This window comes from Uloborus diversus, chromosome 5 (assembly GCF_026930045.1).
Source record: "Uloborus diversus isolate 005 chromosome 5, Udiv.v.3.1, whole genome shotgun sequence".
Classification (NCBI taxonomy): domain Eukaryota; kingdom Metazoa; phylum Arthropoda; class Arachnida; order Araneae; family Uloboridae; genus Uloborus; species Uloborus diversus.
The window spans coordinates 136,714,943-136,738,921 of record NC_072735.1 but is presented as its reverse complement, the minus strand read 5'-3'; the positions used below and the strand labels follow the sequence as shown (position 1 = coordinate 136,738,921).

The 23,979-nt window shown below is 33.2% G+C and overlaps 1 protein-coding gene across 1 annotated transcript in view; it reads right to left on the bottom strand.

The window, feature by feature from the left end:
• Positions 1-3,133, bottom strand: part of LOC129221986 (low density lipoprotein receptor adapter protein 1-B-like) — a 149,687-nt gene extending 146,554 nt beyond the window's left edge. Inside the window, exon 1 of the mRNA XM_054856395.1 lies at positions 3,051-3,133. Within this exon, the coding sequence (XP_054712370.1) occupies positions 3,051-3,066 (16 nt within the window). The 5' untranslated portion in view covers positions 3,067-3,133. The remainder of the gene's footprint in view (positions 1-3,050) is intronic.
• Between the last annotated feature and the right edge of the window lie 20,846 nt (positions 3,134-23,979).

Here is a 23,979-nt window from a genome sequence, read left to right as displayed (position 1 = left end):
AGCACTTATGGACGGACCACTGTAGCGCAGCTTAAAACACACATTTTAACGGGCTTCTTTAAATAACGGACGATGAAGAAACAAAGATTTAAAACATTGTGTCCAAATGGAGATTATACCCATTGTACGAATCGGTGTTTTTCAAAGCCGTTAGGTTAGAGTCTCAGAAAACAGTCAGGGCACATGGCAGTTCTGTGCAGGGTTTAAACTGCGATAACGACAAATTTAGTTGAAAAATTAACCTTGGTATATCTTCTACTGAAATTTGTTAGATAACAAATAATGAGATTTATTTTGGCCTAAAGAACTAACTGTTTAATCTTTTGACATTTCTTTAACATTTCAATCTTTCAATTCACTTTTACACCTTTTCTTAATATACTATTATTTGAACACTAAGTTTCAGAAGAGAATGGGATGGTAACTCTTGGTGGTTACCAATGCGAATAACAATACAGCTTGAAAACTGAAATAGTTTTGAAGCATTCATTCCTTTTGAATCAAAATTGCAATCTCAATCACTTCTGTCCAATATTCTCCTTGCTGTCACCTCCGACAGTTTCAATAAGCTCGTATACCAGTTTCGGTTATGATCAATTTCTGCTAACTCAATTAGTTGAGAGGAAGAGTTTAGAAATTAATTAAATCCAAGAAACTTCAAAAAGGAAGAATTTTATAGACATTTTGTTTTCAAACAAATAGGAGCTAATAACAATGCAGAGAGATCACAAGCAATGAGTAATCGAACGGAGAAAATCAAGTTTCACTCAAGCGACGCGTGAAACAAGACGTCATGGTCAAGGGCAACTCAAATATGAATTTCTAGGAGGGGTAAGATTCTCAATTTGCCGAATGAAACTCCAAACTTTACCGAATGACAAAACATGAGCATGCATTTATACCTAAACAATGAGAAGAGGCTGCATTAAAAAAATCAATATTTTTTCCAAATTCGCCAAGACAAAATTTGCGGAATAACCCTTAAATGCATCTTGTTGTCATTTGGCAACATACCCAAAAATTTAAACTATAGTGGCCAATAAACAAAGGAAATACTCACTAAAAATTAAATAAATTTTAAACTTCTAACTGCACCAATCTGTTGAAAAACAATAAAAGATATTTTTTTTTTGGGGGGGGGGCATTCGCAAGTGCAGGACTTTTTTTTTCCTCTTAGTTTGGTGAGCTTGAAAATACCTACTTTTAATTCTATGACAGATAAAGTTTTACTAATACTAAAATAGTAAGGCATTTTTACAATTTTTATGAACGTTTCGGGGCATTTAATGGTAAATTATTCGCTGTTTTTGCAGTTTAAGATCAATGTTGCAAAGTGGTTATTTAATCACACACCATACCCATTAAACTATGATTTTTCAAAGTATTTTTTCTCATGATTTGAGCAGATGTGAAAAGCCAAAGAACACATTTTAAAGTTTTTTTTTTTTTTTTAATCACGTACTTAAGGGATAAGGACATTTTGGGATGTGACCTCTCTTCGCGGGGCGTCCCTTGTCAAATTCACGGTATTACCACCCCACCTTTCATCTCACCATTTCACTGAAACAATGCACATCCATGTAGAGGGGGGGGGGGGGAGGTCTGTGTTTGCTTTTTTTTTTCCTCATAATTTGATGAGCATTTTCTTCTCCCAAGGTAAGGGTAAAAAAAATTAAAGACCGCTTAATTTTCGAAAATGATAATTAGACACAGAATAATTGGAAATATCAATTGAAGATGGAGAAATTCTTCCATCACGCTATCCTTTCTTTAAATTATTACATCAAAAGTTACGAGCTTTTTAGAATTAAATGAATGAATTACCAACTTCTTAATACACAGAACTCACAATTTTTGTGCTTTAAAATATTGTGTTGGTAATTCATTAATTTAATTTTCAAGCACAAAGGTATTTTCGGTAAGGTATTAAAGGTAATTTAAGGTGTTAAAGGTAAAATTCGCCTAAAGAAACCGAAGCCAATAAAAACTAATTTTAGAATACGGAAAAACACACACATAAACTTATTTATAATTTCGGAAACTTTTTATGTGCGATTTATAATCGAACTTACTATACTCCTCTCCGTATCATAAATCAAAATTATTTGTTCCCATCCACCCTTGGATTTCCAGATGCAATTCGAAAAATAATTCTGTAAATGTTTGCCAATCGTCAAGAGTGAAAGACGTATAATAACATAAAAATTCAAATTTGAAAAAAACAGAGGAAAATCTAAATTATCTGGAAAAAAAAATAGCCGAAAGAAAAATATTTTCATATACTAGAACATTTTTTGGACAAAGTTGAATTCAAAATTTTTAGCAGTTTCACTAACTTATACAAAGAATTGCGTAATAATACATTTTACTTGTTCCTTCAGAATTTCAATGCACTTTATTTCAAATTAAAAAAAATAGCTTAAAAAGCCAAAAGTTTAAAATAAAAATATTTAAAAAATCCCTAGTAGTTAGTTTGAAAGTCAATTTAAAATTTTAAATAACAATTTTTTAGAAACATATCTGGAAGAAAAAGCAAAGAGCTAACGTAAAAAAGCGCACAATTTTCTAATTCTTAAAAATACCAACAATACGCGTGCCAAATATAAACACGTGTTTTTAGCACCCATACCTTTTTTACGCTTTTCAAGTAAGCTATTCAACACGAATGCATCTTAATGAAAGAATCAGTTTGTTTCTAAACATATGATGTTTTAAGCATAAATTCTGCATTTATGCAAAAAAATTACAACTTTTCAGCGAATTCAAGATATAGGTACATCACGATGGAATAAAAGAAAGCATATTACATATCTAGTATAATATGTGTGTATATATATTTCTTGCTGTAGTCCCTTCGAACTACTTCGATAAATAGAGTTCATCTATAATTTAATTACTGAAACATCTGAATTTTATATTTGTTTAAACTTATTCCTAAGAATTCGAAAAGTTCTACCCCCGTCCGACATTTCACAAACAATGCGCTGCAGCAAGAAAGAGAAAAACCCAAGAGCACGTTTGTAATTGAAAATAGATAAACAAACCCTTACCTCTCTCAGAAGACATGGTTCCGTTTTTCCGATAATCCAGCGGCCCGTGTTTACAGGTTTGAGCGAGAGTGCTTTCTACTCTGACCGCCACAAAACACCTGGCATCTTGTCGGCGAAATCTTTTGAGCGCGACCGGCACAGCGCCATCTAGGGGGCGGAAAGACAATGTGGAACAATGTGTCGGTGACATCTAATTTAGAAGTTCAATGCAATTGGTCTGTGGCGGCACCTGGTGATGTGCCAGATGAAATGGGAATAGAAGTAAGGGGGGGGGGGGGGCGGTGAGGGAACCCACTAAACAATGATGAAACCTGAGAGCTGAATACTATTCAACACAGGGGCGCAAAAAGAAGGTGTCACGTGGTATGAGTAGGGGTATGCATAGAAATTTTGGGGCCCGTCACAAATGACTTTTATGGCCCCTTCTCCTTAATGTTTACCCTTACATCCTGCATAGAGTTCACCCCTCTTTTTAAAAATCTCGGGCCCGGGGCCAACCGGTGTCCTTTCTCTCCCCCCCCCCCCTTTGCACGTCCCTGTCATGAGCTCAACGATCTTCCTTTACTTAACGTCACAAAAAATTGCTTAAAATAACATTTTCGGGCACTTCCATTTTTCATAAAATATCGAGAGGGCTCCCGCAGGCCCCCTATTTTTCAGGGTTGGCCGGATTGGACCCAATTGGGTCGGACCCAATGGGTTTTTTTGAAAAAACCCATTTAAAAAAACCCATTATTTAGCCCACTTTTGGGTTTTTTTAATTTTCTGAGAAGTTTTAAAAAAATTAATTTAAGTACTTTCACAATTTAAACTTCTTTTTCATTTCTTCTTCACCACAGACATTGGACATAAAAAATGAATTTTTTGAAATAGTATTTCTCAACTCTTAACAGCATTAAAAAAATAATATAACTTAACAGCATTTGACTAAGTCCTGTCACGTCTGATTTTCCCAATATTTGCAGATTGTACAGAGGAAACTACTCTAGCTAAAAGGCTTTCATGTGAATTATTTCCTGCAAACAAACACGTCGCAAATCTAGAATAAACACAAGATATATTTTTTAGAAATTAACAGGTTTTTCAAACGGTCAGGCAGAAAACAGAACAGGATGTACAGTATTTTCATTATCTTACGAAAAAGTTTAATATTTCTTAGTTTGTACACAGAAATAGAAAAACGGGCAACATAAAATTCAAAGAAATATCTTGATTAAGCTGGAATTCAGTAAAAAAGGAGTAAAAACTACTTGAGGTTCTACAGTAGTTTTGCATAACAAAATGAAATACAGGAAAGTAAAATGCAAAAAAAAAAAAAAGATAGTAGCAATTAAAAACGAACAATAGATTTTCTCACTCGAGAAGTAACTTTGCCTTAACTGTTGGTAATCATGAAAACTAAAAAATCTGAAACTTCACCATTCTTGGGTTTTGTCGTCTTTTATACTTTTCTTCAGAAAACGCTGAATTTTAACTAGTTTTCCAGCTTTTTTACCCCAGGACAATTTTTGCGCTTTGTCCATATACTTACGCTACAATATGCTACAAGTACCCCACATTTTCCCTAAAAAAAGACAAAAAACCCCACATTTCTTTTAAAAAACCCAGCTTCAGTTGGGTTTTTTTGGGGTTTTATTTAAAAAAACCCAAAAAACCCTGGGTCCATGGGCTTTTTTAAAAAAACCCGGGGTTTTGCCAACCCTGCTATTTTTAGCTGTTATCGTTTCTCTTTTCGATTTTTGTGCTCATATTTTCGGGTCCGGTTCCTGGGGTAAGCAACCTGTGCTATACCACCTGCGGCAAATTTTATGCTGTGGAAAATGTAAGGAATCAAAAAAGGAAAAAAAACCCTCAAATTTCCAACTTGGTTTTCTTTTTTGTTGCTCAAATTGCAGCAACACGTGAGAATATGATCGATGATTAAATATATATGTATCCATTATTAAGACGAGCGGGTGGTACTTGTCAACACAGCCTGGGGCGGCAAAACTACTAGAATCGGCCCTGCATATTTTGATAATGACTCTTCTAAAAAACTAGAGGCTGGATCTACCTTGACGCAGTCCCCGTCAAAGCGTTACAATCATACAGACCAGTGGTGTCCACTTTTTTTCTGTTCGAGGGCCACACCTGATATTAAAATCCTTTTCGTTGGACAGAATACATGAATGTAAAATTTCAAAATATGATGTAACCTCTCAATAAGAAACTCTACGGGTAGAGCCCAATTTCCCAATAGGCAGAGTAGGCAGTTGCCTAGGGCGGCAAACTTTGCTTCAATCTCATTTTTTTTATTATTATTCTTGAAAATGAAACATCAATTCTTTTTCAGTTTTCCCCAAAGCAGCGACATAACTGATCCTAACTTGTCAGCGGACTTGACCGTAATTGTCGAAACCACGCAGAAAATGCGGTATGACACTTCCGGTAATAGGTAATCCGTTTCAGTTTTAGCTTGCGGCAGGGACGGAGTACATCTTCTTTTGAAAACATGCACTTTGCTCTATATCTTCCAAAAATTTCTTTCCCTAAACTCAAAGAAGGTCTTTTCCGGAGCGCATCAAGAAGAGAGCGTCAGGTAAAACAAACATAACATCTGGTTTCTCTTAAAAAGACTTATGTGCAGCACTGAAACATTACTTGAATGTTTAAAGAATTGGAAAATAATTTGGGATTATTACTTCCGTTCAATACGTAAGTTAAAACCTACTCCTTTCGGAAAAGCTTAAATACTGTTTTGTCCATTTATTTGTAGAAATCACCAATTTGTATCAAAATATTTTTTTCATTATTAATATGTATTGTTTATTTACGAAAGATGACGTTTTAAAACGCCACAATTTGATAGTTGTAATATATGTATTTGAATATTGAAAAACAAAAAGTAAGTGAACCGAATGATTTTGAAATTACGGTGTTTTTTATTCCTCAGTTAATTTTGTGTGGTTAATGTGTAAACGAAAAAAATGACCAATTATGTTTTAGCCAATTTAAATGCCGTTGTCACTGTCTTATGAAAGTGTTTAAAATCGAATGCAAAATTTCAGACACACAAATACTAAAAGGCAGAGTATAATTGTAATAAATAGTTTTTGAAATCATCACGCTTTTGAAAACGAACTAAAAAAAAAAAACTCTCTAAGCCTTGTGTAGATTTAAAGCCCCATAGAGATTCAACATGCCTTACAGATTGCCTGAAATGTTTATGATTGCGAATTTTAATAGCAATCAAAATACTTATAATATTTTAAAGGAAAAATATGGAGTGCATGCACTATATGACCATAAGAAGTATAAAGAGAGTAGTACATACACTTATAAATTTTTCACGAAAATAAAGCTATCGTTGATTTCGAGAATTGAATATTTTGTGAATTTGAGTATAATGTTTGAAGTTGAAATATTTCGCGAGTCTTAAATTTCCTCTTTTTCGACGGGCTCGTGAAAATTAAATCCTCGTGAAAACAAGTGCTTTTCAGTATTTAAATTGACCTTGAATAAATCACTTAAGTGGATGGGGGCGGCAGATTTCAAATCTGCCTAGGGCCGGCATGAAGCTAAATTCGGCCCTGTCTACGGGGACTGGACAACTTGCCCTTTACACAGAGATGCCCTTTCTTCGGTGCTTGATGATTTAATGCATTCTGTGAACTTAACTCAGTATAATTTCATAATAAACGTTAACTAATAACATTTTAGATTATTGAAAATATTTCATACATTCTAAATAAAATTCAGAATTAAAAAAAAACACTTTAAACATTAAATTTTTTTCAGAAGTTTTGTAGTATGAAAGTTTTGTAGCTGATTTTCACTAATTACGATTTTTAATCAATGTGTTACTTGGCTTAGTTTGATGCCATATAATTTACAAATTTTGTTTTACGGTTTTGTGCAATGCAATGACAAAACCGTGTGATCACATTTCAAGTTTTCTACACAAAGCTTGTCACGGACGGCGCACTGTTTGTCGAGTCCAAATGAAAAAAATGATGAGATTGAAAAGTATGAATGTAGGTGTCAGCAGAAGCTTTAGAATACATATTTGTTTCTTTGCATGTTAATTTCAAGACAAACTTTTACCAGTTTTTGAACTAAAAGCGAATCTTGAAATCCAATAAATTCAATATTTTAAAGTCATTTATGCATTAATTTTTGTATTTTTTTCTCAGACTGTCCCGTATAGAGGTGTTCCTAAAAGGAGGTACTGCTGTACTACTGTGTTCATATTTTTTTAATAACTTGGGAAAATATGGAAAGGGAAAGAAAATTGTAAATCGAGTATAGTTTTCATTACATGATGCTTATTTTATTAAATGCATCTGTTTTACAGAAACCAATTTTTGAATATTTGGCTCCAAATTTGTGCATTTTTACAAATCGTGCTTTTCGATTTGTGACGTAGAACAAATCAATGGGCCACATGGATCAGTTTCGTGGGCAGGACAACATCCGGTCCGCTTTGTCTAATTTCACGGAGGGAAGGATAATATCTCGCGCAAGACACAATTATTATTTTGCAAATCACAGTACATTTTCCATTTAATTTTTTTAACATGAAATTCTGACAGTTGATTCGGATAGTTGAAATTCGGATAATTGAAGTTCTACTGTAATTTCAAAATGAATTATTATTCATTATTCTTTTGTTTCCACTCTTTTTTAAAGCTTTATTAAATGTTTTGAATTACAACGTTTTCCTAATCATAATATTAACGCGTAAAATTTCAAAAAGAGAGAAAACTCATGTTCTTTTATCCTTCATTTTATAATTACTAAGATATTTTCAAAGGCACATTGGTAAAAATAAAAAATATTCTGCAATTGCTGCTTCATTTGATGAAGAATATTCATTGTTTGATTGAAGTGAAAATGTAAACAGATATTTTACAAATTAAAACTGTTAGTCACTCTCACCTAAAATAAAATTTATCTTTTGCCATCTTGAAATATTCACAAAAAAAAAAAAAAAAAGAGAAAAGGAAAGAAGGAAGGAAAAAAAAAAGAAAACTTCTTTGAAGAAGAAAATCGAAATATTTGTGTTACGATCGGTTAAAAAGTCATCAAATTCATCAGGAAATGTTCTATTTAACCCTGAAAAGGAATTCAGCTAAAATTTTAGCATAGATTACAAATAAAATTATAAATCAAGTTTTAAAGAAAAGTTATAATTATATAGACTAATAGTTATAATAATGAAATAGTCAATAATAATGAATCAGAAACAAAGAATGAGAGAATCAGCTTATTTGCTGGTGCAAGAGGGAAAATTTAGAATTACAGTCTGATCAGATTTTTTTTTAAGTGATAAATTAGGAAATTGATTGAGTAAACTGATTGTCAAGGTGTGGCAAACAAAATCACGCAGAAAAATATACACATTGAAGGGAAAGCAAATAATAATAATAATAATAATAATAATAATAATAATAATAATAATAATAATAATAATAATAATAATAATAATAATGATAATAATAATAATAATAATAATAATAATAATAATAATAATAATAATAATAATAATAATAATAATAATAACAATAATAATGATAATAATAATAATAATAATAATGATAATAATAATAATAAGAAGAAGAAGAAGAAAGAAAGAATGAGGATAGGTAAGGGAAAATTTAGCTTTTCAAAATAAAATGTGAAAAAAAATTTAAGCTGATCACAAAATTACTGAAGCGAATTAATTAATTTGTGGAAAAAAACATATCTTCAAAATATCATGAGGAAAACAAGCATGTTTTGACCTCCAAATAAGAGAAACAATTTCGCTTCTTTGTTGACAAAGACTAGTGAATAAAAGCAGAAAATCTTCTATGAAAAGAAGAAAAAATCTAACAGAAGGCATTGACCTACTCCACTGACTAAATAATGTTGTTCTTTTTTCTTTTCCGATTTAGGTTGAATGGAGATGGACACTTTTAGCGGGAAGAGAGGTGTAATCACGTTCGACCATTTCAAAAAAAAAAAAAAAAAATCATAATTACTGTAACGTTCATTCCATTCAATAGAATTTTTTTTCAACTGGATGAATGATGAATGGTCAAAACTTATACACACCAACAAAGATATATTCAACTGACGAAAAGAAGAACGATTTGTTATTTTTTAAGCATCTTTATGTGAACGATATCATTTCTTTTTTTACCGTGAAACTGTAATAAAGTCATCCAAGGGACCAGAATATTTATAACACGGTAACTAAGTGACGTTAACGATCATCCTTACTGTTTATGGGCGAATGAAGGGACTGAATTTTTCTTGGCGTTGTAACAAAGTTGTCCCTATAAACGACGTCACTGTAACCGAGTTCGATTGTTACGATATTTATACGAATGATCTTCAGTACAATGGAGAAAAAGGACAAAATTCTAAGTACCCAATTGCATTATTTACTGATGGAAACATAATTTAAAATAAATTTAAACGTTACATTCTGAGGCTAAAAATGCCTCAAATTAACGAGATAAAAACAGGTTCAAAAATATTTCATGATAAGTCATTGCGAGAATTATCTTTGGGCTCATGAAGATCACCCTTCATCTCCGAGGCGACACTATTGTGCTGTCTTAAAGAAATAAGAGCAAAAGATGACTCATTTTTGTCCAAAATGTAATTCAAGAGTAGTTTTGTTGACAAAATCAGACGAACTGAAATAAAGCGGCCTTAAAAAGAAGGGAACATGAAATATAAAAATATCAGGTCAGATGGTAAAATTTTCATAAGTTGCTAACAATCAAAGAAAAATCATCAAGAGATTTAAAAAAAATCATCCAACTTAAATTTTCTTTCCTACACTGAGGACTGGGAGGAGAAAGGAAAAGTGTTCTACTGAAGAAATTTTCCAGTTTTAATTAACAGGAAATTGCAGTAGGTGTGTGAAAGAGAACGAAAAGACAGAGGAATGAAAGGAAAAATAACATTTTAGGTTCAATACTAGAGCACTTAATTGCTAACAAACCCCTTATTGAATTTCACCAGAAGGATCATTCAGAATTAGGTAAGAAATTTCAAAAAAAGTAAATTCAAAATTAAGATAATCTAAAACTTAGATGATTTTAGCTTTGATTCGATAATTAATATTGTCACTTTTTTTTTAATGCAATTATCATCCCCTCAAAAAAAAAAAAATTCTTTCCAGTCACAAATGTAACAACATGTTGATAGAAAATAGTCATGACAATTTCGCTTAACCTACTTCAATCATTAGTTAATAAAACACGTACACGGTTTGATTTCATTGAAAACTGAAATAAACTTTTTCTTCAGCTAATTTTGCCCCAAAAGATTTGAATTGCGAATAACCATTTAATTCTTTCAGAATTTGAGGTTCTAAAAGATGGCAGTCTATCAATTTACTATCAATATTTTACGAAGTATTCATGAAAATTCTAACAGATCAAAGAACATTTTACGCACATACAGCTCAATCAAGAAAACAAGAAGGATCAAAAGCATTATGAGAACAGTGGATCATACATAAACGACTTAAACGATTGTGCAGTCATTTACTTCTATAGAAATTTAGGTTCTAAGAAATGTCATTCTGTTCCTTTGCAATTTATATTTCACAAAATATTCATCGAAATTATAACAGCTCAGGGAAGATTTTCAAAAGGATATACACGAACTTTACCTAGTAGCACAAACGGTTGGGAGATGGTTGACCAACGGTTAAACAATTCTAACAGTAATATTAATATATATCGATATATTTGTGCTACGATCGGAAAAAAGTCCTCAAATTTATCAGGAAATGTTCTATTTCACCCATAAAAGGAATTAAGCTAAAATTTTAGCATATATTAGAAATAAAATTATCAAGTTTTAAAGAAAAGTTATAATAATGACTAGAAGAGGGAACGGTTGACAATGTCCACTTTGGATACCGTTACCCAACCAACGGTTTGCCAACGAAAGGCCAACGATCTGCTACAGTGTCTAACAATTTCCCAACGATGGCCAATCGAAAATACTTACCGTTGGCCCAACGATTAAGGCCATCGTTGGCTCATCGTTCGTTGCAACCCACAACTCCCCAAAGGTTTCTACCGTTAGCCACCGTTGGCCAATCACCTCTCCACCGTGCGTGTTACTTGGGTTTTAGAAACATGGGTCATGGTCATACGACTTAAAGAGCAATTACCCGCCAAGAGGAGTGTTAATATAATATCACCTTTCTTTTGCACTAGTGATACCCGCACGGCTTTGCCCGTAGTAGAAAATGAAAAGGTCATTTGGTTCGCCTGTATATTTACAAATAACGAATGATGAATTTCTCGCCAATTTGCTATGTTCTCGCCAATTTGCTATGCTTGCCTATGTTACGGTTCTACGTTATGATCATTTGGTAATTTACTCGCCTACGTTGTGATAATTTGCCCAGTGAAAAGTTGTTGAAATTGGAATAGAAAAAGAACAAAATCGAATTTTCGAAAAATCGCTTCGAGAGGCGCACCCCCATGCAATAAACTAATTCTGTGCCAAATTTCATGAAAATCGGCTGAACGGTCTAGCCGCTATGCGCGTCACAGAGATCCTGACAGACAGAGTTCCGGACAGAGAAAGATCCTGACAGACAGAGACTTTCATTATTATTATTGGTAAAAGATTGATTGATTTTGAAAATTACTGCGATTTTACCTTAACTTCAGCAATTTCTAAAGACGTTGGAAAGTCTTAGAGAAGAAATAGAGCTAAACTAAAAAAAATTTGTTTATTGATTGCCAGTTAAAGTAAACTAAATCTTCAAAACTACTTTTTATTAAACTTTGAATGTAACTGTTTAAAATGAAGGTTTAATTGAGTTTGAATGCAGTTCAGATGTCATGTATTTAAACAGTAAAGCAATAACTTTATATAAGGTTATGACGCACCTGATCTCGAAAAGCAACTCAATTTTAAAAATTCTCCCTCGCCTTTTTTAATACTTCTATCATCAAAAGTTTTTTTCAAAAAGAGAGAAGAAAACAAAAGAAAACAATCGCCTTCTTTGGCGTCATGCTTTTCGTAACAAAGGATCTCATTTTCTTCTGAAAATAACGGAAATGAGATGGAGTGTCTAAACATGAAAGCAATTTTTGAAACAATTTAAAAAGAGGAATTTCTCTTCTGAGCCGACCGTAAAATATGACTGCTGCTCTTTCCCCTTGTAAATTGAATTTTTCTTCCAAGATTCTAACGTATGCCGTTGTAACATTTCCCCGAAAGCTTTCTAAAAAGAGCATCGCGACTGTTGAATACGTTTTGCGATGGAAACACGAGAACAGAGAACAGATATGCATGCATACATGGAAAGTTTCCAACATTTTTCTGTTTACTGAATACTAAAATGTTTAAACTATATTCTGTGACATAAAGTTTGTATTGTTTGAGTGTAGTTAGGGTAGTGTTTCTTACCCCTCCTCCCCTAACTCCATTTGTTAAAAGCTATTTTTTAAAGCCTAAGGTGTTTAGAATGAGAGGCAGGACATATTTATTACATCTACCAAGTTTCTTAGTTATTTTTATTTTTGTCGACCTTTTAGAGCTTTTTCTTGGAAGTGTTGAACGTCACTAATTTGAAAAATTACAACTTTTCATGAAATATTTTCAAAATAGCGAACATATTAAAGGAACTAACTTCTATTAACGACTCTTTCTTTTTGTTATGAAATCGATTACGTTCTGTAATGTACCTAATTATTATACGTCACCAAAATTGACAGCATGATTTAAATGCATGATTTAAAAAAGCACAATCGAAAAAATTTATTGGTCATTTGAGCCTTGCGTGCGTTTCACTTAAACTGACATTTGTTTTCAGCATGATTTAGAAACGCTCAAACGAAGGGACTTAAAGCGAACTGAGCTACGAATACATTTTGCTCAAACTGACATCTGCTATTTAAAATGTTTTTAAAAAACCACAAACGAAAAGAGTCAAAGCGATTTTAGATCTGCATACGTTTTACTCAAGAACTGCAAAGAAAAATACTTAATGCGATTTGAGGTTCTCACAAGTTTAGCCGAAACTGAAATCAGCAATTCAGCATAGTTTAGAAAAGCTACAAACGAAAAGATTCAAAGTGATTTCAGCTTTGCATAGTTTTGCTCAAACTGACATCTGCTGTTCAACATGATTTAGAAAAGCTACAAACCAAAAGGTTCAAAGTGATTTGACTTTTGCATACGTTTTGCTCAAACTGACATCTGCTGTTCAACATGATTTAGAAAATCTACAAACCAAAAGGTTCAAGGTGATTTAAGCTTTGCATACGTTTTGCTCAAACTGATATCTGCTATTCAACATGATTTAGAAAAGCCTACAAACGAAAAAAATGTGGTTTGATCTCAACGTGTTTTATTTAAAATGTTTCCTTTGTCACTTTCGTCCATTCTCTTCCTGCAACAATCGCTTTATTATCAATGCAGTGTCTGAAATGAAGAATTCAAATGAGAAATGCTACAATCTCACGCCATTCACCAAAGCATCACGACTTGTGTCTTCTTGTAGAAATCCACTATCCGTCAAAACGTAACCGGTAAGTCCAAAATTCCATTATTTTTCAAATCTGAGACTGTGCTCCTTTTACGGTAATATTCTGCACATTTACAGTAGAACATCTTCATTTTTGTAATTTTTTCTAGCTACTATAAACCAATTTAGCTGTCTTGAAAAATGCATTATACACGAAATTTGTGTAGATATAAATCATTCTTCGAATTTTGAATGGAGGATTTTAATTGAGAATTTGACAGTTGATAAGCATCAGTAGCCATTGTTACTATTCGTCTAGTAGTGCTATGGAAAATATTTGAAGTTAAAATGATTACTTATACTGCGAAAGTTGTACTGCGTGTATTTTTATTCAATGCAAATTAACTAGAAAATTAAAAATTGTATTCAATCGAACAACAAACTACAATTTTAATTCGTTTGCAAGTTCGGTGTATCGCTTTGTTTTCTTCATTGCTAAGTGTGCGACAAAGGTGATTTTTGCTTCATTTAGTCAAGAACTGGTTTTGTACTTTAAGAAACGCAACGCATCTGGAAATTGAAAAGAAAAATCAAGGTAACGAGCGTTATGGTATTTAGTAATAAAATGTGTCATGTAAATTGTAATTCTGTGTAAAATGTAGAAGACGATAATTCTACTATTAGTTTTTGTCGCATAAATATTGGAAAAAAAATGTAGGGTATTGAGATGGGAAAAAAAAAGTGTCTGTCTGTAAACGAGTAAGAGCAGAAAAATGGCGTTTTTTACATTTTTTAGTTAAATTTAGTTCGTAGAATTACAGCTGCCGTGAAAATGCATGAAATGATTTCAAGTGCGGGTAAAACTGTTATTCGGGAAAATTTATTTACGAGTTGTTGTTACTCAGTTTTATTTATTTAACTGTGAATTTTTTGAAACATGTTGAGGCAACAAATACAACTAACTCATTATTTCGCGTTCTAAGAAACAGTTAATGCGTCTGTTTTTCATTCGAAGTTAAATTTAATGTAATTTTTAACCATGCGGGGTAATTTCGCCCCGCTTCAAAACTTTTTTAATTTGTCTTCAAAAATAACTGTTGAAGACTTAATCCTTCACTTTGCTGGCTAGGTCATATTGCACCCCAACAAGAAAGTGACACAACTCAAAATTTTGTTTCTTGAGTTATGATGTGGAAATAAAACTAAAATGTATGATATACCTATCGGTCAGAAAATACCTACGCATGTTTATTTACCTTAGAGTCAAAATGGCGATTGAGTTACTTTTAAACTCATTGAAGAATACAGAAATCATGCGGCATTGAACTTTGTGAAGTGTTTCATTTGGATTTGTGCCGTTTCTCTTGCATTAACGTGAGTAATACTTAGAGTCGTAATATTTCAAGTAAATAAGTCGAGTCACAAAAACTCCTGTTTCAAGACGCGATGCATCTTGAGAAATGAAGCAACTTGTGGATATTATTATCCAACTACTATTTAAAGTTATTAATTTTGTGGTACTGCTGCTTTTTGGTTTTGTTATATAAAGTGCTGAAATTAGTGTAAATTATGTTTACACATTTGGTGAAATATTTTTTCAAATTTACAAAAGGTTATGTGCTATGTTTTTTAAGAGTGCTTTCCAAGAGTTTATGTCCATGAATTTTGGTTTTTGAAGCTTATAAATTTCTTTCGTCAGCTGACCATTCTAAGAGAAATCCTGTCCAGACTGTTTTTTAAAATTCGAGTTTAGCCGATAATTTCGGAATGCAATCTTTGATTAGTATTTGTGCTACGATACATTTTAGAACCACAAACCATGGGCATGTAAACGGCAAAAACTGCCGTTTACATTTTCATTTTTTTTTTTTTTGCATTTTTGTCATTTATTGTACGTTATCTTTATTGTATCAGATTGATTATTTGGTTTCCCTTGGGGAAAAAACACGGCAAAAAAAAAAGTCTAATTGCAATTTTTCGCAATTGTTAGTATTGAATCCAAAACGTGTTTCTTCAAATAACTCGAAAACTCATTTCTGAAGATACTGTTGTTTACCTTCCCACGGCTGTAAAACAATTAAAATATGACAATAACATTTAAATATAATTTCTTATCAAACTCACCCCAAAAGATTGTACAATAGATAAAACTAAATTGCAACTGCAATAGATATAACTATAATATCAATCGTCAACCGGAACAACTTTGCAAACTTCTGACATCTTTTGCCGGTTTCTAAAAGCGGGTTCTATTTGGTTTTCTATTAAGTTCTAAAACTAGCTAATAGATGTGGTAGTGTTTTTGCGCAATGAAAACATGTATACACCAACTAATCCCCCCAAAACGACGTGCCTATCGAAAGGGCACAAATTTAATACGGGAGTTGGAATATTTTGTAAAAAGTAAAAAATATTAAATGTGCAATTGAATTATTTTTCTAAAATCGGGAGAAAGGGCGCCTCCTCATCTTATTGCCTAAATGATGGACTTGGTTACAAAGAACTGCTTATCAATGGAAAGATCATCCTAAGCGTCCCTCCCCCCTGGATGCATTTTCCTCCATATACTCACATCTTTTACGTTGGAGTTAAGCATTTCAATCTTTGAAATCTTGTTGTAAGCTGGCAAATCTTGAAAACAAACTGTTTCATATTTTCAGTTATATACAACTATATATTTGCAGTTATATACAGCTATAAAATATGTATATTACCTATATATTTGCAGGGAGGGGTCTCCCCCTTGCACCATTATCAGGGTTGGTAATATCCAAATTCGTTTTCCTCGTGGCAATACCTTTCACAAAAACTATCTCCTATAATTGAATTACAAAAACCGCACGGAAAACCACTTGCCTCTGGTCTAGTTATAACCCCCCTTGCCCCCCTCGTATCATTTTCGGTGTTTTGCAGCATCCAAATTCGTTTTCCTCGTGCCAATACATTTCAGGAAAACTGACTCCCATACAGGGCCGCGCCAAGCCTGATCGGCGCTGTCGTGCAAATATCTTTTGAGCGCCTTTATACTCTGGCGTTCGAGGAAAATATAGTTAGCACCTGAAGGGAGGTTTTGTAGACGAATATGAAATGAAAGAAAAAAAAAGTTTGGCATTTTAATTTGTACAAAAAATATTGTGTGAATATTTAATTTCGCAATATGGTGTACATTTTTACTTCATATCTCAAAATTATTCAGAGTTCAGCAGCTCCTCTGATATGCTAATAAGCCATTTTGGAAGAAGAAAATATTTTAATATCTAAGTTAAAACCACTTTGAATATCTCTCTAATCTCGAAGTGATGAACAATTAATTAAACTTTTACGCCTGTCAAAACATAAAATCAGGAACAGTGCCGCAACTAGAAAATAGTTTTAGGGGGCACAAATTTAAAAAATATCTCTTTCAATAAGAGTTGATTTCCGTTGATTCTCCCCGGAAATTTTTTTAACTTGTAGTTTGAAAAACGCAATTTTAGACGGTCTTACTTGGTGTTATGGGGGAAAAGGTACAAGGGGCTCAGCAGAAATTTATAGAAGTTGAAGCCTTAAAACGCGATTGTAGGCCATATTTATTGGCGTTAGAATAAGAGATGGAACTCTGTGATTCTACCCAATCGTGTTTTTTTTTTTTTTTTTTTTTTTTTTTTTGAGAAATAGAAATTAATTTCCCTTCTCTCCCCTCCAATTTTTAAAAAAATTGAACTTCCAAAAACGTAATTGGGTACAACTTTGAAGATTTCTACAAGAAGGGAATTCTGGAGCTCGGTCTGGAAAAATTTTCAAAATTAAAGTCCTAAAAACCTAAGCAGTATCTTATGATATTGGAAGTGGTTCAGAGACTAAACTCAAATTTTTTGTAATTCATGGTTGAAAAACTTAATTTTTGATGATATTTAAGGAAGGAGGTTCGGAGGCCCTTACCCGAATATTTTCTGAAACTGAAGTCTTAAAAATCTGATTGTTACGCCATATTTGGTAACATTAGGGCCGGCAATCTTTCGAAATTGAAGCTCTAAAAACGCAATTTTAAGTGATTTTCGAACGGAGTTACAAGCGATGTTGTTTCATTATCAGGCGAACTAGAAAAAAGAAAAATAATACGGAAAAAAGAAAAGAAATAGGACGGAGGGGGAGTAGCTGACTAATTTGCTGAAACTATTAAGAATTTTTGGCCCAAAGATTTCTTTTTAAAACAAATTAAAGTTTTACCCCAGCATCATTATTTTTTCCCCTTTTAAATCACTTTGTTTTCCAAAGACGCATTTCGCCCCCCCCCCCCCCCTTCAATAGTAAATATTTTTGAAAAACATTCAACTAAACATTCTAGAGGGGAGGGGGCACGGGGCGGTGCAACCAGAGGGGTGCCCTGTGGATCCTCCCCCCCCCCCCGCCCTCTGATTGTGCCACTAAACAGGAGGGTACTGATTATATTTAGAAATTGAAGAATAATATTGTATTGGATATTCCACTCTAAAATTTGACACTAAAACTTGCTGGTAAAACGAATACTTCTAAAGTACGAATTGTTAAAAATGCATTGAATTTAATATCTAAAGCAAACACATTGACCAAACTCTTTCTTTAATTTAATGCACAAATAGTTTTAAAAAAAGGGGGGGGGGGTGGAATGGAATAATTCGTTACTTTTCGGAACTAAAAAGTTGATCCAAATTATTGTCTACAATCTATGCATATTACGCACAAGTAAATAATATGCAAATGTGCTTACCGTGTTTTTAATGTATGATAATATGATGCAGTGGAATTATCACGAACAATAGCTAAAAAACACAGAAAGACATATTGCACGAATTATATGTATATTATTCCCCGCTAAAAACAAAATGGGAAATAGCAAATTTCTTACGCTGCTTCGTATGCTCAACCTTGTGAAATTATAGACATACCAAAATAACATTCATGGCTCCACATATGAAGAAAAATGCTAATTAATTAGCATCATGTGTTTTCAGTGTAAAAGATTTTGCTTTTGAATAGCATATTCAGACACAACAAGGCAAAAACTTTTCCTTATAGATAGGTGGCAAGGAGGATTGCTTGTATTAATGAGTATATAGTATAAATTTCACCGCTACTTTTATAGATATAGTGAAAAGGTTCAATTTTATTTTTTTCGTTGAAGATCCCCCCCTATTTGGAGCATTTTTGATTGGTAGACCTCGGCGCCTTTTTGACTCTGGCGCCGTCGTGCCCCGCACGACCTTGCACATAGGGACGGCGCGGCCCTGCTCCCATAATTGTATCACAAGAATCGCACCGGAAACCACTTGCTGACAGATTAAACACGGTTTCGATACAACGCGATACATATTAACCTGATTTATGTCACGTACATGATTAATTAGTTTGAAAAATAAGTAAAAAAACATTTTGTAAAAAAGCCTCTCATAACACGGTTTTGATGCTACACGGCAAGAATTAACACGGTTAATTCTTACCGTGTAGTATGTATATCCCGTGTTATACGAGGGACGGCTGTATTCTGTTTTTGGCAGCAGCTAATGGATACATTTTCCAATCCCGCACCAATTTCAGTCCCGCGGGATATCAGGATTTTAAGAAACCTATCCCGCTGACTTTTTTCGTCTAAAAATTAAGTTTTAATGTCAGATGTGTACAGTTTCAGAATTTTTTGCAGATTGTCTGCAAAATTTACGATTGTGAGATTTTAATAGCTATCAAAATACTTATGAGTTTTAAAAGGAAAAGCATGGGGCGCATGTACTACATAACTATAAGTGTAAAAAAAAACCTATCAATGAAAAAACTTACACCTCAGTTTATTCTATTTGCAGAGCAATAATATTGTTAGTTAAACCACAAATGCATGAACAGTTTTGTTTCCTGTGCCCCATATTTTTCCTTTAAAGTTCACAAGTATTTTGATAGATATTAAAAACTTACAATCACAAGTTTTACAGACAGTCTGTAAGAGATTCTGAAACTGTATGGGGCTTTAAATCTACAATCAGCATGAATCTTAGAGAAATTATTTGTACTTGATGTTAAAAACGTGGTACATATTAAAACTTTTTATTTCATAAATTTTATTTTTGTTCTTTTGTCTTAAATGCTCAGTGCCCCCCCCCCCCCCCCCAATTGACTTCACGAATCTTATGCCACTTTGAAGAGTCAAATCGCCCTCACTTTGGGAACCACTGCTTTAGATGTGTTATAGAAATCTATCGCGCATGCGTGAATTTTTGTTTTCACATTCTTTCCGTTTGCTGGTCAACCCAAAGTAGTTTTGATTGTAAAATGCGAACAAATACATACGAGTTGATAAGGCTATTTTTTAAAAAGTTCACGTATTTACTTTTTCAGAAACTGGCTGTCCTGCTGTCAGAGACATTAAAGAAGACCTAGGTGCCTCTTTGAACGAAAGGTATTAGTTCGCAAGAATCAAAATGGCCTTGGCATTTTAAAAATCGCAAACTTCAGCTGAACGTTCCAATATGGTTATAACTTTAAACACAAGGTGAGTTTAAACTACTCTTAGCAGGAATGAAAGTTTCAAATTGTGAAATCTGACAGTTTGTGATTAGAATGAAATTTTTACGGGGTTATGTGTTATCAAGATTCGGTGACGATCATAGCTGCACTTGTGTACCTGGATGCAGAACTTGACAAAGACTCCCTCTCATGGTCTGATATCGTATAGTTTTTGAAATGGTCCTACAGATGACTTAGTAATATTTGACACTGTTAACAATATTTGCGTTTTGCGTCAAAGGTCCAAGGACAAAACAATTCAAGAAGAATGCTTGATATTTAAGACTACTAACAGAATTTAACTTTGAAACAAATTTTAATCTATTCAAGTATAACGGTAGCTGTGTGCATCGACTTGCGGCGTCCCATGGTTCAAAGACAACCGATTTTTTAACAGCATAAGGTAAGTGGACATTATTTCTACTTAATGGTGTAGTCCGTTGTTTTTTAATCGGGCAATTCGTATTTCAATTATGAACAAAGACGTAATTCATCGCACTCTTTGGAACCATCAGCTTCTGTTGCGATTCTGTATCATTGTGTTTATTTTCTGAGACAGTAGAACATAATTGAAAATACGATAGTTTCTTTTATCTATCCCATGCTTTTACAAGTATTTAAAAATACTATTTGGACAAAAGTGGTTCGTTCGTAAATGATAATTTTTGCCCTATGTTAAAACATGTAAAATTGCACAAAAAAGCATGGATTTATATCGTCGGCTAAACAAGACGGTACAAGTGGACTATGTAACTGCAAATTTAAAAGTATTTAAAAGCATGTTCCACTTTCACTGAAAATCTTTGTTCTTAAGAAGACATAAATAATTTAAATTGAATAAAATTTAGAAACAGTATTTGAGTGACATTTAAATCAGGTTTTCACATTCCCTCGAAATCGCGTGAAAACAATTTATTGCCCTGCTCAAAGGGGTATAAAATTAACTGACTAAAATTAACTACTTGTAGCTGTACATATATAATATGTGTGTGCAATTTTTTTGTATATATAGTAGATCTCGACTTACGTGAGGGATGCGTTCTAAGACCCCTCACGCAAGTCGAAATTTCGCGTTGTGGAATAACGTTTGTTTAGAAATATTTTATAAGCGTACCCAGTTATTTCAGACATGTGTTAACACCCCTCAAATTGTTTCAAACCCTTTCTCAACTATATAATACCGTTTCTTTTATAAAGAACTGACTTTTTACTGCATTTTAGTAAAAGTGTTCAGTAAAAGTTACTGTTATGAAGCACAAAATCAATGATTAATAAGGGACATGAATTAAAACAGTACGGTACTTATATTAAGTACATTACTACATCATAATGCCACTGAACAGTAGCTATCGTAAACTTAATTATAATTTTTAAAATGATGAAGATAATGATTTATGGGGGGCAGTGTGGGAATACCCCCTCTTTCTGGCCTCTTTAAGCCATAATGAAGTTATCGTAAACTTAATTATAATTTTTAATATGATGAAGATAATAGTTTATGGGGGGGGGGGCTGTAGTTTGGGGAACACCCCCTCTTTCTGGCCTCTTTAAGTCATAATAAAAGAGCAACTTCCCATTTTCAAGATGTTTGTATTTTGCTTAGACACTATGCGAGCTTTAGTATTAAAACGTACGTATCGAAGATTCACACATACCTAATTGCCGTGCTACCTTCGACGCACTTTTTAATTTTTCAAGCATATCGAGAATCTTGATCTTTTCTTTAATGGTCAGAAACTTTCCTTTTTTTTTTCCACTTTCGCAAACTTTAGATAAAAAAGCCCGTTTGTGAGAGCAATTTTATTTTTATCAACGTTCTTTTGTATAAACTAAAGAAAAGCGTTGTTTAGACTAATACAGTATGTGAAATTCCTGTTTCAGTAAGCGAAGGCGTTTTATTACCCCCCTTGTAATCGGGGGTAATAAAAGCCCGATTGATTTTACAACCCCGTTGTAATCGGTGGTTGGTAAACATGTGGTTATAAGCCCCCCCCCCCCCAAAAAAAAAAACCGTCGGCACTATTATCCGTCCTCATTGTGTTCAAACAGTTTACGAATGAAACGCAAACGAATTCAGTAATTTTTTTTCCATTCATTAATTATTTTTAAAAGTAAATATGAGGCAGTAAGAAGCAAAAGGATGTAAGTGGCAAAATTAAAAATCTGGAGATAACCAGTACAAATGGTAGGTGAACCTCTCCTCTGTCTTGGCGCAGGAGATAGAACTAGTGGCCCTGGAAGTTGCTGCTATACGGCATGATTTAGAAAAAAAATTCAATGAAAGCCTATGTAGGATGTTATCTTTAAATGCGTTTTACTCAAAACTTGAAAATGTCCACTTACATCCTTTTGCTTCTCACTGCATCATATATCAAATACTGCTCTATTTTTTATTGCTTATGAAATTAAATAGTAACGTTTATGCTCCAAGAAGTGCCTTTTCCTCTTTGTTTTGGTGCATTTATTGAAACCCAAGCAGTTGCAGAAGTTTATTGCACCCAAAAACGTAGAGAGGGAGGTCATGGTACAGATGTGACATACCCCCCCCCCCCCCCATTTGGCGACATCCGATTTTTTGCACAAAATTGAAATATTTTTCTCGCTAATGAGGCGATAATTTTTTAATTTTTTAAGCATGGCATCCCTGGCGAAACTAATCTGTGTTTGGCAACCCGAAGGCAATCTTAGATCTGTTCAAACTTGTTTACTTGGGTTGTTTACTCGGTGTCACGCAGGTGAGATTTGTGTTAGTTTCAATTCAGTAGTTGTGTTTTGAAGTAAAAACATTAGAAAATGCCAGTTTCTTCAAACTTGAAGGTTAATTAAAAGTTAACTCCAACGTGGTGTGTATCTGTAACGTGCCATTGTCATATGATGTATTGTTTTAGACTGAGTGTGAGGATTTGTACCATAAAAAGGTAAGTTCTTTATTTTAGAATTAAAAAAAACGCTCATTTCCGAAATTATTTGTTTTTACAAATCCTTGAGAGGTTCTTGTAGTTTTTAACTTTATTTTTACTATATGTAAATTAATTTTACAAAAATAGTACGGTTATTTTGTTCTAAAAGTTAATTCTTATCGATGCCATGACTTATTTACACATTCTATTAACGTGCCTCCTTTAGGTACTGAATTTCTGAAAATAAGTTGATTTGAGCATTTTATAAAAATATAAAGATGTTATTTTATGTAAAATATAATCGGTATTTTGAAAGCATGTCTGGATAGTAAATAAATGTATGGTATTTTTGTATTGTTTATGTTTAGGATGTTCTGTTGAGACATTTCTACTTTTCATACATCGAAATTTGAGTAACTAAGCGCTTTTTTAGCTGAAATAGTTATTGATTTTGGGGATGTTTTCGCTTTAAACATCGCAATTTGAATCGCTTTGCTCTTTTTTAGCAGAGTATGAGAAAAGTTTTTGTTCGATGTGCATGTTGAAAAATACCTTTTATTTCTATTGGTACATATTTCATTGGTGAGCTGTTATAGTAATTTGTCAATTTAACATTTTAAATACTTTCTAGTAATTGTTCTTTGTGTACAAAAACTTTCTAGTTTTTGGTATTTTTGAAACGTATATTCGTGATGTTTTTGTTGTGGTTTTATGTTGTTTTTATATATATTGTGTTCTGAAGTGCTTTGATCATGTTTTTTTATCTGATTCTTTCCTGTTGGCGCTAAAAAAGCATCGCTAAGAACGACGTATGACATAAGTCGTCATACATCGTTCTTGGCGACGCTTTCTTGGCGCCAACAGGAAAAAGTCGCCAAGGGTACGGTATATCACATCAGTTCCGAGGTCATTTTTTAGCATGACCCCCCCCCCCCACCTACAATGTTGGTTTGTATCCGCCCATAGATACTACTACTAACTTTTATGCATGAGTAATGCTTCTGCTTCCACTCGAGAGTATGATCTTGTTTGAAATGAAACA